The 14263-nt window shown below is 43.6% G+C and overlaps 1 protein-coding gene across 1 annotated transcript in view; it reads right to left on the bottom strand.

Moving 5' to 3' along the window:
• The window catches only part of als2b (alsin Rho guanine nucleotide exchange factor ALS2 b), a 56175-nt gene that overhangs the window by 27258 nt on the left and 14654 nt on the right, over positions 1 to 14263 (bottom strand). Inside the window, exons 5-13 of the mRNA XM_042336155.1 lie at positions 13491 to 13659; positions 12935 to 13031; positions 11692 to 11769; positions 9686 to 9871; positions 6062 to 6233; positions 5111 to 5300; positions 3849 to 3914; positions 3192 to 3354; positions 2561 to 2692 (exon numbers count right to left, since the gene is read on the bottom strand). Of these exons, the coding sequence (XP_042192089.1) occupies positions 2561 to 2692; positions 3192 to 3354; positions 3849 to 3914; positions 5111 to 5300; positions 6062 to 6233; positions 9686 to 9871; positions 11692 to 11769; positions 12935 to 13031; positions 13491 to 13659 (1253 nt within the window). The remainder of the gene's footprint in view (positions 1 to 2560; positions 2693 to 3191; positions 3355 to 3848; positions 3915 to 5110; positions 5301 to 6061; positions 6234 to 9685; positions 9872 to 11691; positions 11770 to 12934; positions 13032 to 13490; positions 13660 to 14263) is intronic.

Raw genomic sequence — 14263 nt, 5'->3', positions numbered from 1 at the left:
ACAGTCACTACACTTACTGTGAAGTACTTTGGGACAGCCTAATGACATGATAAGGCCCTTTATCATATGCGAGGATGATTATTTATGAGATATTCCTCATTAGAGGAGTCCTGTAGCTCAGTGGTAAGAGCACTCGCTTTGCAAGCGAGAGACCTGAGTTCAATTCCAGGCAGAGGGCGAAACCTTGGGCAAGTTTCCTTACTCCACACAGAGCCTAATAATAATCCCTCCAAAACCAAAAACAATAATAAATTGGTCATTTTCAATCTACGACTGTTTGTGGGACATTGCTGTGCGCAATTGGCTGCCGCGTTCGCCCACAAATATACAGTCAATTCACTTTACAGTGTGTTCTGTGAAGCGCTTTGGGACGCCCTCCCGACGTGAAAAGCGCTATATCAAATGCAAGGATTATTATTATTAAAGTTTCTCGGTAAGAAAAACCCCATTGTTATTCTCCACACTTTTAATTACAGGCTAGATAAAAAAGCTGCTCTGACATCACCAAAGACGATGAGCAGACCAGAAGCTAAGGAGTTATTTAATGGACAAAGTGCTCTTGCAGTCATGGAATTAGTCCCTGAGGCACAGTACAGACGTATTACAGTGCTATATTTCTGCCTCAAACAGTGGGGGGGGGCTTTACATGCATTTCTGTTACAAACAGCACCAAATCTGACCGCATTCATACAGTGAATCCTATTTCATATCAGGATGCTAAACAGTTTATTTTTTGGCATGCCTCAAATTGCTTCAGGATCCCAAGGCCCATGAGTCAGTATTATTTCCTCCTCCTCCCAACTCGTTTGAAAGTCAAAGTAGGCTGGAAACGACAGGTCATCACTTTCACCTTGGCCGAATACGATGACTGGGACAATTCAGTTCCTGCCTGTGACTCTTTTAAATGGGACTTTGCAGCGATGTCATAGCCTCAGCCGCCTGCACTGGACGTTCAGAAAAATGGCTGATACAGAGGACCCTTACCATTAAGGGCACTGATATTTCACCTTTATATTTCACTAAGTATTTCACCTATCAAAATTTAGGATTTTGATCAGTCAGCCAAGTGGAAATCTGGAAGATTTGGGAATAAGTGGCCCAAAATGTGAGCTGCCCACATTGCTGATTTACCCAAAAGGTGCGGTTCCCAATGTCCCTGTGTATGTTCCAGGGCCAGAATGCAAGACCGACCATCACGCTTAATGCGAGGGAACCCAGAGTAGCAGGTGAACTTCAGAGCAGTGCTGAGGGTTGGCAAAGAGAAAGCATTGCTGGTCGTACCCTCTTCCAGAGCTCATGGTATTCCCAGCTAAATCTGTTAATCTCACGGAGGTCTGTAACCCTGGCAGCCACTTGCTTCCATATGGAACACTCGTGGGTGAAGAATGGGCTCCGTACTGAACCCATGACAGAGCAGTGTCTGTATTAGGAACTCATCTTGCAGATAGTTTGCCAACTCCAGGGTTAGAAGTAGAAGGCTTGGCTTCAGTATCCAAGCCTGTGCCCCTACCTTGCTAGATCATTTTTAATACCATTAGGTCTAAAGGGCCAAGTGTATTCATTTAGTGATCAATATCAGAACATCAGTACTGCAAAAATAACAGTGGAAGTGTAAAACTTGTACCAAGTTAAGCAATATGTGCCTCCCGCCCCTCCTACACATGGGCTGATGGTTATTATAGCTTGAGCTGGGTCCTTTCAGCTGCACGGCTTCAGATTGAGTGTTCAGATTCAACCCTCCTGATCTGCTGATACGATACTTATCTGCTGGGACCCAGGGACGTTTAAGTGAACTAACAGGGAAAATACAAATAATGTGTTACCAATTACCCATTCACAAATCCATTCATCATGCCAATTATAGGAGGAGGAGGCATACTGGGCTTCAGAGGTATGGTATATTGAAGGTGGCAAGAGCATTCCCTTCCCATCCCCAACACCACAGCAAAATACATGCAAGAAAAAAGCAAAGTGGGAAGAGGATACCAGATGAGATCACTTGGGGCAGTCGATGATCAAGGTAGTGCACCCATTTCAGCCCACAGAGGCTTCAGCAGAGCAGAGGGCAGCGAGAAAGAACACGCAGGGACCCAGCAGATATATAACATTGAAGTAGAAACTTGGACACCGAGAAGGACTGACACCATCTTCTGGTGGTTGTTCCCATTTATAGAGGCTTGACTGCCACCTGTGTTCTCGTGGCATCAAAATCTATCACTCAGCAATCTGAGAAGTGTTTCATTCGGTAAGAAAGCTGAGCAGCAACTCCCTCCGGTTACTGGAGGCCAACACCAACAACACCTGTGGGAAATCCACACTGGAATTGGGTTGACGTGATGTATTTCCAGTTTCCTCATTAAGGAATCCCATTAGAAATGGTTGCATTTTAGACTCATGATGAATCATCCCTTAACACACACTTCGGACTGTGCCATGTAAAGCAAAGCTCTCAGTGTTTAAACTGCCAGGCACTCAACTGGAATCAGACTCTTGGAATATTATTCATAGGAGCAGTTTTTCATTCCCTGGAGTTTTTTTTTCCTCCAAAGTTGCTACGTACCGTCATTTTGCCTGGGAACGTTTTCCAGAAGATGTAAGTGACCTCTGCCTCCTTCCGTTTTTTCTTCAAGTACAGACCAAGAGCTTCACACAGACTGCTGATCTCCTGAAGGTTCTGATATTCCACAGACACCTTCCATGGACACACAAGCAAAAGTAAAAGTCAGGAACCTCTTCCCTTCTCGACTAACAGCACCAACTCAGAAATTACAGCACAAAAATTACAGCTTGTGTTGTCTTAACTTGGATGGTAGTATTCTAACCTCTGGGTCAGAAGGCTGCGGTTCAAGTCCCACATCAGGAAGGTTAACTCAGTCTAGGCTGACACTCCAGTGCAGAGCTAGGGGAGTGCCGCATTGTCGGAGGATGAAATGTTAAAGCAAGGCCCTGTCTGCCTGTTCAGATCAACGTTAAAGGGAGTTTTTTTACCCAGCGTCCTGGACAACAATCTCTCGGATAAATTGGTAATTAAAAAGAAATGGGGAGGGAATAACTTGCCATTCACCTGCAGCCTTGTTGTTTCTTAAGCATTGTCTGCAAAGGCACACCTTCCTGTCAGTTAACATTGTGACAGGCTCCCCCTGTGCCCCACAATCCCGGACCAGGGTATACAAAGCGCAGACTTCACTTACCACTTCAAAACAAGTTGCAAGTTTCAGTAGCACTCGGGCGTATTCGTGCAGATGTCTGATGGGCATGTAAAAGAGGGCGTGCAACAGCTCAGCCAGAGATGTGTTCTCATCATGTACTTCCGACAGCTGATGGAGCACCTGTAGGTTTTTGTTCAAGAGATCCCTGTAAAACAAGAAGTGTGTCAGTCTGGCGTAGGGGTAGCACTCTTGCCTCCATGTCAGAAGGTTGTGGGCTTAAGCCCCACGTCAAGTCTTGGAATCACATCGTCTTAGCTGACGCTCCGATACAATGCTGGAGGTGTGGCATAGAATTACACCCCCCATCCCACTCCCAAATGAATAATCTGCCCATTCGAATCACAAACCTTCAGTATAACAGAGCTGAGTTATGTAAATCTACTGAACTGAACACTTCTAAAGGGGAATGTTAAGGCAAGGAATAGAAATATACAGAACCTACGAGTAGCTCTGAGTTCACAGGCTCACCTGCGTTGTAAAAAAAAATTCTGCCTGCAGTCATGCTCTATATTGCACGTCGTAACTGAAGCATAAAAAAAGGATTTCCTATCGGCTCAGCAGAGGCAGTCGTCAGTGAGGCAATGGGGGCACGTTCACGGTTCAGGTATCAGGGATCACTGACCACTAACTTACACTTACCCGGTTGGTTTCACCAATAATTGAAAACCACCGACGACCACAAAATTCCCGACCGAGTTGCAGTACCTGAAAGAGTCAAAGAAATGGTCGTGTCATCGGATAAACTGCACCTTTGTTTTGACCAATGGACAAACACAGGTAGGGTTCATGCTACCATGGACCGTGGCCCATAGTATTGGCCGACTGCATGGACCTGGCCTGCGAGCAATGGGAAGGTGCATGCGAGCAATGGGAAGGTGTATGCGGTCAGCGTAATGTACATCGACTTCACATTGCATCTAATCTCAGCAAAGATGAGGTTCTGCAACCAGCCCCCTCACCCGACAATCCTCACAGTATCCCAGAGACTGAAATCCCTCAGGTCTTAGCCTTAATCACATGGTTTTACGATAATGCAAGAACATTGGGGGAAGATAAATCATTTACGTAGTTTTCCGCAGTTCCTTTTGAGAACTTTGGACAAACAGCTTCCAAATTAACAATCAATTTCATAATATTAGGACCATGAGAGATTTCAGGACTCAAGTAGTTGTGAGTGCACATGACAATTTTTGTACCTCTGGACGTGTCCAGCTCCCTTAGGAATGACGTCAGCAGCTGTGCACCAGAAATGCAAATATTTTCTGTTTACATTGACCTTATTGGCGTCTGTCCTGAAAACTGCTCTTTGCAATCCTAAACCTGCGCTTTCTCATTGGATATCTGTCCTATAGCATGTGAGCACAACGTGCATAACCGTTATTTTCGCAAAACCACAACTCTCTTGATCTTTCTGATGTTGGGACACATCCACCCACCCAGCGTTGTTCGGATGGTGCACAGTTTCAAGGATGTAAGCCAGTAAGGTCAGATCAGGTTAAATACACAGCTTTCGAAAGGTTCAAAAGGCCTTTATGTTTGTAGTCTGAAACCTGAGACTCAATCACTGCCATGTAATTTACTCAAGTGGCTGTGAATGCACTTCACACTGGTAAAGACAATATTTATACTCCTGAACTTGTACCTCTCAAATGATCCAAGTTGTTGTTGGACGTGCCCAGGTCCTGTGGGTAGGTCAGCACCCAGGTGAGCACCAGAACTGCACGTTTTACTGATAACGTTACAGAAATTGTCATTGATAAAACTCAATGCACTTGAAGGGCATGTCACAGCAGCCAGACATGCTGCTGCTCCCATTTACACTGGCGTAAGGAACCCAGACCCACGTCACTACCCACCACCCCATGCACTCGGCAGTAACAGTAACAGGCTTGTGTACTTGCTCTTTGAAAGTGTCCAGGAAAACGGATGAGTGCTCCAGCATGGCAAGCGTCTTCACGTCCTTCGAGCTGTGAAGGAATTTGTTCAAGGAAGCACTGTGCTGCCCTATCAGGCAACACAGCTTGCTGAATCTGCTGGCCAAGTCTTGCAGCAACTGTGTTGAGGAGGGACCCAAGGCGGAAGCCAAGTTATCTAAAACACAAAACAAAATTAAAACTCAGAGCAAATGATCAATATTACGAAGGTGTGGATTCTGACTCACTTCTGGACTATTAAATGGCCGTTTGTTTTCCGCCTTTCGCATTTCATTAACGATAAACACAATTATTTATTTCTACTCTGCATCACTAACCCATTTGTCAGAATTCTCTTATTTCGTCAATTCTTTCCCCAAATTCCAATCACACATGTGAAGTCTCGATCTACTGTAAAAGCCACCGGGTCTCATGAAATAACCAAACCATCTGTCATCCCAGTTGCTGCAGTGCGTATTTGCACCAGATAGCGTTCAGTGCTTAAAGGTTTATCGCAGACAAACTTGGGTTATACAGGGAAATAATAATAATTGATATAGCACCTTATCAAGTTGTTGAGATGTTTCAAAGTGTTTTAAGGAACATATATTGTACAGCAGTGTCCCACAAACAGTCAAAAAATTGAGTGACAATTTTTTTTTGAGGGGAGGGGGATTATAATCCCCGGAAAGCGATCCACCAATCAACTAACAACCAGGTTCCTATTTACTGCTAGGTAAACAGAGGCATGTGGAGTAAGGAAACTTGCCTTAGGTTTCGTCCCGGCCAGGAATCAAACCCAGGTCCTCTAACTTGTGAGGCGAGCACACTAAACATTACTCTATGAGACTTCACAATTTTATATTAAATATGGAGAAAATATATTTTTTACATTTAGAAAATTCTATTTTTTTTTAGGAAGATACATTTCTTTCTCACCTAAGCCCAGGAGGGGTTTGAGAATCCGAGACTTCACGTCACTCAGCTTGCAGTAGAATCTTCTTTCCGATGAAGCCAGCTCGTGCAAGCTGGCAATGTAGCCCATGACGTTTCTGTCAGCCAGTGCCAGGCAGCTCTGGCCCCCAGCAAATAGACTGTTAACATAGCCGAACTGAAAGGAAACAAGAGTTATTAATGCTGGCAAGCAGCTTAACAAGACCACATTAACCCTTTCAACAACAAAATGCTCATCTTCTGATCCCTCTCTGACCTCTACATTCCCCTTCTCAACGTTTGGATGAATGTGTTTATTTGCAATGAACTTTCCCCTTCAAACTCCACAGATGCCAGCTTGCGGATTATCAACAAGCTGCTCCTACACATATGGATGGTATTTACTGATTTGAAACGCTGTGCGTTTGACAAGGGGCAGCCTCAGTTGTGCTAAGGTGTCCTCAAGCTGCTGGAAAAGATGGTTGGCAGGCACGTAAAAAAATGTTTTTAAATTGAATCATTTATTATATAAAAAACGTGTGAGGAATTATCTGATCTCGTTCAGGACAGCAATTTAGTGCCCTTATGTTTGGGGTGGGAGAGAAAGAAAGGAAATCAGCCACAGAGAGTCTTGCGAGGGAGGGGTAAATCAAATGACTCAAAAAAGAGTGGGGAAATGAAAGAAAAACTGGCGGAAAAAAACTCATAACCTCACTGGTGCAGTGAAAGAAACTAAGCAAAAGTCCACATCACACACACTAAGCGTAAACTGCTCTGAGAATTTACGGGAACAGACTGCAATTCCACAGTTACCTTGCAAGTAACACTTGTCCTGCTGAAAAAGAGCTCTGGTTATATAAAGTAACCCATGCATTGCTGAACAGCAACCTGTTACACTGCTGAACAATTCAAGTTACCCAGCGAGTAAGCCTTGCACTGTTGACAGCATCCAGTTATACAGAGTAACCCATAAACTGCTGAACACCAACTCACTACTTAGCAAGTAACCCTGACACTGTCCACAGCCTGTAAACCCCAATCAGTGGGGTAAATGGAATTTGGTACAACTATACTTTAAAGAAATAGGAGATAAATTGCCAGTTCTTTAGTACAGTCAGTTTATAATCCTCCGAAAAAAAACTTTGTGCAAACAAGGTCCATAACTTTGCTGTTTTCCTGATGTAGTAATTATATGGTCACTCATTCTACAATTGTTTGTGGGAACCTGATGTGTTGAATTGTCTGCGGGTTTCACCCACAAAATATACAGTCAATTCACTTTACAATATATTCTGTGAAGAGCTTTAAAATGTCTCAAAGACGTGATAAGGCATTAGATCAGATGCAAGGATTATTATTATGTAAACTGCACAACACTCCCGATATAGGTCCAGGGTGAGTGGTTCTTCTGCCCCCTTTCTCAACTCGTATGCATTGTACAATTGCAAACTCACAATATCAAACATTAAATAATAGAGCAGCAGCTAGCTAAACCGTTTAATATTTTATTGCTTTGTTATTGTCAGAGACAGTCAGTGGTACATTCTATCACAGGAAGAGGGGGAGGAGATTGTTTCCTCCAAAATTCAGAAAATGATCCCTGAGAACACTGATCTCTTGCCCTGAAATTCACCTCTTCCTGCTGCTGGGAGTTGAGAAAAGGTTGAGAGAGTTGGAAAGGGGTCAAGGGTAGAAAGCGATCAGTGATAAGGAATAATTGGAAAATAATTTATTCTGGAGGTAACTAAATAGACAAGCCTTTAAGTTAAGCGTCAAACTTTTTTCTGAGGCTTCCAGATCTTAGCAACTCAAACGACATATGAATTAAAACAGTCTTCCAAGGCCCAACTCACCTCCAGAGTGAAAAGTTAAAACACGATATTATAAACTGGACTTCCACAACACAGCAACACCTGGGAGCAGGTCAGAACCCTTGTTGGTTACTCTGGTCAAGGAGATGCAACAATTTCCCAATCCATAGAAAGACTCCCCAAGTTCACAGGGGCTTGACTTGTTCGTAATAAGGAACAAGGTGGGGCGGTGCCATGAAATCTCACCTGGGGCATTTTGGAAAAGCGGGGAGGGGAAGATTGTGTATTGAAATAACTTCTCAACAGGCTGCAGTTGTGTCCAATTAACAGGCAGGAAATGGGTTGCAGTTTTCTCTTCAGCAAATCAGCAGATGTTGTCACTGATGGGCAGTGTGTGGACCTCCTCTACAGATACATCAAGGTGGGAACATTAACTTGCTACTTGGAGGCATGTGGGATATTGTGACTTTGATAATACAGGTGGGTTTGGTGTCTTCTCCTGGGGAGCAAAACCTGTCAGCCCCAAGTGGTCTTGCACAGACCACCATGGTGGAAACAATATTTCTGGGATTGTGTATAGCACTTAGATACTTGTTTTCTTATTATCCTGTCCTGCAGCTCAGTGGTTAGAGCACTCACTTCACAAACAAGAGACCTAGGTTTGATTTCCAGCAGGGCGAAAAGTTGGGCAAGTTTCCAAGCTCCACATGCCTGTTTACCAAGCAGTTAGCAGGAACCTGCTTGTTAGTTGATTGGTGGATAGCTTTTCCGGAGGTAATAGTTGCTTAAAAAGACAGTAAATCAGTCACTCAATCCACGACTGTTTGTAGGACACTGCTATGCACAAATGGCTGCCAGGTTTTGCCCACAAAATATAGTCAATTTGTTCTACAGTATAATCTGTGGAACGCTTTGAGAAATCTTGAAGACGTGATATGGTGCTATATCAAATGTAAGGATTATTATCATCTTAAAATTTTTTCATGGCAACAAGGAAACCATTTTTTTTTAAAAATATTGATTTTGGGTCTTACCAATCCCCTCTACACACACAGTTTGGACAGCACAGAAGCAGACTATTTGGCCCAACTAAGCCATGTTGGTGTTCATACTCCACACGAGTTTCCACCCACTGTTTACTCCCTCCCGTAACCCTCTATTCACTTCTCCTTTGGGTCTATCTGGCTTCCTCTTGCAGGTTTGAATAATGTCACTGGACTATGAGAACCTAGCCCAGGGCCAGTGAGGAGAAACGTGTAGTGTCAGCCTGGATCCGAGTCATAAGGTCCCCATGTTGGGACTGAATGTATAGCCCAGGCTGACACTCCAATTCTGTGCTACGTTGTTGGTTGCCATTCCTTTGGATAAGACATTAAACTGAGGTCATGACTACCTGTTCAGATGGACGTTAAAGATCCCATCAAACCATTCAGAAGCAGAAGATCATTTCTCCTTCGTGTCAAAGATACCCCAAATAAAATTGGTTGTGGATGGTTGTGGGATATTGCTGTATACAAAACTGGCTGTGGCGTTTGACTACAAAATACATAGTCACTGCACTTCACAGCAAATCCCGAGAAGTTCTTTCACATGAAAGGTGCTGGGAATACACAAGTGTTGCGGCCACTTCAGCAAGGAGTCAAACCAGCTTCATGAAGTGACAGGAAAAAAAGTGACAAAAAAAGGAAAAAGCCCATGTGGATTAGATTTACCTACAAATACACAGTCACGGTATATCCTGTGAAGCACTTTGAAACAGCTTCCCAACGTGAAAAGCGCTATACCAAATGCAAATATAATGTTATATTCTTACATTTACCTGGCCACAGAAGGGCAGAAACACTGGCTGCTCGGTGCTCGTGTCATCTGTGACTGGGTTCTCAGAGTCTTGGACCACCTGTCGTCCGCTGTAATAAATGTTCGGCTGGGAGAACTCCCCATCGGTCAAAAAAAGGGAATGTTCCTGTCCTGCTGCAATGTCCCATACACGAACACCCTCTGGAATCTGCACAATAAACCATGGGAAGAAAGGGAAAGAGGAAAAGCAAATGATGGTATTAATGTTATAACTTGTTCTATGAATAATTGGCTTGATGCTTTCATTGCTGGTGTGTGATATCTGCATTGAAAGAAGGTACTGCATTAATGTATTTAAGAGAAAACTTGAAGCATACATGAGGAAGAAGGGAATAGATCAGAGGAATACGTGGGGTGAGGGTTCATGTGGAGTTAGGACAAGTTGGACTGAATGGCCCATTTCCAATAATCTAAGTGCTCTGGGACCCGCATGGCATGGAAGGCGCTATATAAATACAAGTTGTTGTTATGTAACTGAATAATGTGGAAAAAAGCATACAAGTGAATGCAAGATTTCCTCTTACTTTAACAATAAATAACCCATGTTGAAATAGGATTTGAGCTTTCTCACGGTCTGAGACGTGAAGACAATGGCTGGTGAAGCACTTATAATAATAAAGTAATAATTATCCTTGCATTTGAGATAGCGCCTTATCAAGTCTTTGAGATGCCCCAAAGTGCTTCAGAGAATATACTGTAAAGTGAATTGACTGTGTATATTTTGGGCGAACGCGGTAGCCAATTACACACAGCAGTGTCCCACAAACAGTCGTGGATTAAAGTGACAATTTTTTTTTGGAAGGAAGGAATTATTACCCCCCGGAAAAGCGATCCTCCAACTGACTAACAACCAGGTTCCTACTCACTGCTTGGTAAACAGAGCCGTGTGGAGTAAGGAAACTTGCTCAACATTTTGCCCTGCTGGGAATCAAACACATATAGTCTAAAAGGTTGCAGGTTTAATCTCTGGTCTGTGCTGATCTCAGTTAAGCAGTGGTTCAGGCACTATCTGGCATTAGTATCTTTGGGTCAAGGAATGGGTTCCTGCTCCTGATAGCTAACCAAAAACCTGAGAATGATACTTTCTCTAACCTCAGGTTATTGTACCCAACATGTTGCAAGACCCACAGTGGAACACAAAACAACCTCACTGCGTTAAATCCAAAGGTCAGTATCTTCCCTCCAACCCAAAATGTGAAGGCATCAGTAGTTTTGTACTACAAATATAGTTACCTATGTTAGCAATGTGGAACTTCCATACTCACTGTACATGAAGGCAGCTACGTAAAGGTATTTGATGCAGGTTTTAAACTGCTTATGTTTTGAGATAGGGAAATTGAATACATTTTGAAACCATTAAGGTTATGTCCAGATCTATCTTCAGTCTTATTTCATGACTGACCATGACGCCTGTTTATATTTTGCTTCTAGTCAAACAGAATTGTGGTCAAATTGATTTGGCGAAAGATACTTGAAGTATATCACAGGTGCTTATTTATGTAAAAAATATATGGAAATTGGGCAACTTTGGTCTCTCCGCCACCCCCAGTTTGTCAACCTCAAGGATTCCCACATCAGATACAACACAGAGTGAAAGCTTCTCTTCTTCATTCCAAAAACCGCAACCCCAAAGGAACATACCTCCTGCAGCAGTACGTCCACGTCCACACTGGCTCTCTGCTGATTACCAACTTGGTGCCAATTTACAGGCTAGTCTGTGCACACTGATAAAGTTTCATCTCCCCAAATGACTACGATCCAATAACTCACAATGGACTAAGTGTGTATCACTACAACTTGGCTGGATTTGATCCCAGGACTCTTTGTGCAGAGTCATGTCTCTGGTTCCTTTACGCAGTGGCTTGGGTTCACCGTTATGTTACAGGTTTTTTAGACCGTTTTACAGCACATCAGTATTCTTCCAATGTTAAATATGCCAACACCCCTAAAGAGGTCCAGAGGACTCACCTTGGCGAGACGAGGCATTATAGTTGGTGACTCTGTATTACCGAGCTGTCCATAGGTGTTATTGCCCCACGAGTAGACCTGCAGAAGGAGATACACGGCTTTTACTTTGGACATTGCACACAAATAAATGTGCCAAAAAGACATCAGGAGCGTTTTTCCACGGGTTTGGTGTGAATTGAAGTGCCATTTTTTTTTCACCACCCCACTTCCAAAAACCACACCAGTCCAATCGCGTTTCATGGACCCCCAAAGCCAAACAGATATCTCATTGTTCACATTTCTCTACTTTAGTTTATTCTGGCCCTGATCTTTACTCTGCCTCATCTACTGTCTATCTGTGCTCCCTTCCGTCACTCCATTCTATACTTTATTTGGAGGAAGAGGATAAACTTTGTTTAACGTTGCAAGAGAGTGAGGATGTAAAAATCTGGGAATGGTGATTAGAGTATACAGCTCCAGTGGGTGAGTCACCACCAGCATGGGTCTGACAAGCTGAACGTGCTGTCATTCTATAATGTCCCACGTGGTCCCTTCGTCTGACTCTGGTCTTTTCTCAGTCTTGCCCAGCTGCTCAGAAAACCAGGACATGCATGTAGTGAACCTGACCCTCCCCCACCACCCAGCCACAGGCAGTGAAGCAGAAGCAAAACTTCCATCTGATTTATTTTCTACCATTTGCAACCACAGTGTTAAGAGTTCAGCAATTCATAGTCAGATACAGCAGGAGTCAATACAGTTTACATTTATATAATGTAGTGCCTTTCAGTTCGGGAGGACATCTCAATGTGTGAGTCAAATGGAGGGATGGAATAGTGAAGATTTGGACAGTCGTTCCATTTTAGCATGAACCACAGAAGCACAACCACTGCCTCAGGACGAGACCAATTCTGCGGGATGCTTCCATTTCCCACGCCATGAAATGAAACCTTTTTCAATTGAGTGAAAAATTGGTACAGATTCACAGTGTGGATATCTGCTTATCAGAAACAACTCGTAGATTAAAGTGGCCCAAGAACCCTCTCATTTTGGACTTGTTCAGTCAGCAAAGACAGGAGACTTTCACCCCATTTTATCCAGAATTAGTTCAACAAAGGTGGCAAAAGCTGTGCCTTAACGCAGCACAATCTAGACCACTCCAAACTAACTTATTTCTTGCCTGGTAAGCCTAAATTCGCTGTTACATTATCTCTCTTGCAAGTCAGGAGAAGGATGACCAATGAATAAGTGGGTTCCACAGTCTTACCTGGGATTTGGCAGTCAGGGCCAGCGAATGGTAGGCCCCAGCAGCAACCTGGATCACTTCCTTACTGCTCAGGCTCTTGATGCACAGTGGTTGCAACCTGCAAAAATAATAGTTTGTGGGGTTACTGAAATGAGCGAGATCTGAGCAGAGCTCTCCAATGCAACTAACACTCACCCACAACCTGAGTTAATGAAGTTCTGCCTGTGCGTTCAACCCAGAATCACCATATCTCCGAAACGCTGTCAACCACAAATGTAGCTGGGAGCAGGGTTCACCTTGATACGCAACAACAATAAATGACACTTGTATAGTGCCCTTCACGTTGGAAAGACGTCCCAGGATTTGCGGACTATAACATCACAGTACCTGCTGCAAGAGGACATTATTGGGCTGTAGCACCCACCTGTGCAACCCAAGCTCTAGGAGAGCCTCTCCAATTTATGAAGTTTCTGTTCCCGTTGTGGTTGGACATAAATTTGATTCATCATTCTTCAAAGCATGAGGAGGGTTAACTCCCCGCCAACATTGCATGGATATTCAGCTGCACCCCTCTTACCTGGGGAGGACATCTCCATGACCCAGTTGACCCTCTTTGCCCCTTCCCCAGCTCCAGATCTCAGTTTGCAGAGAGGGAAGGTGGGCGTCTGCCTCACTGCTTGGGGTGGGGGTCAGGTTTACTGCTTGCACTCTCACACGTCTTGTTTTTCTTAGCAGCCGAGGCGAGACTGTGAAAGAAGACACCGTCAGATGAACGTTGGGGCAGTGTATTATAGAATCATAATATAGATTATTATTAATTAATAATCCTTACATTTGATATGGCGCCTTTAATAATAATAATTCTTGCATTTGATATAGCGCTTTTCACGTCTTCTAGACGTTTCAAAGCGCTTCACAGAATATACTGTAAAGTGAATTGACTGTATATTTGTGGGCGAACGCGGCAGCCAATTGCGCATAGCAATATCCCACAAACAGTCGTAGATTGAAAATGACCAATTTATTACTGTTTTGTTTTTTTGGAGGGATTATTATTAGGCTCTGTGTGGAGTAAGGAAACTTGCCCAAGGTTTCGCCCTCTGCCTGGAAATGAACTCAGGTCTCTCGCTTGCATAGCAAGTGCTCTAACCACTGAGCTACAGGACTCCACTTTCACAAAGCGTTCACAAGAATATGCTGTAAAGTGCAATGACTGCGAATTTTGTGGGGAACACAGTAGCCAATTTGCATACAGCAATGTCCCGCCAACAGTCATATGGATTGAAAATGACCAATTTATTATTGTTTTGTTTTTTTGGAGGGATTATTATTAGGCGTGTGGAGTAAGGA

This window comes from Callorhinchus milii, unplaced genomic scaffold (genome assembly GCF_018977255.1).
Source record: "Callorhinchus milii isolate IMCB2004 unplaced genomic scaffold, IMCB_Cmil_1.0 Scaffold6, whole genome shotgun sequence".
Classification (NCBI taxonomy): Eukaryota; Metazoa; Chordata; class Chondrichthyes; order Chimaeriformes; family Callorhinchidae; genus Callorhinchus; species Callorhinchus milii.
This window is presented reverse-complemented; position numbering and strand designations above follow the sequence as displayed.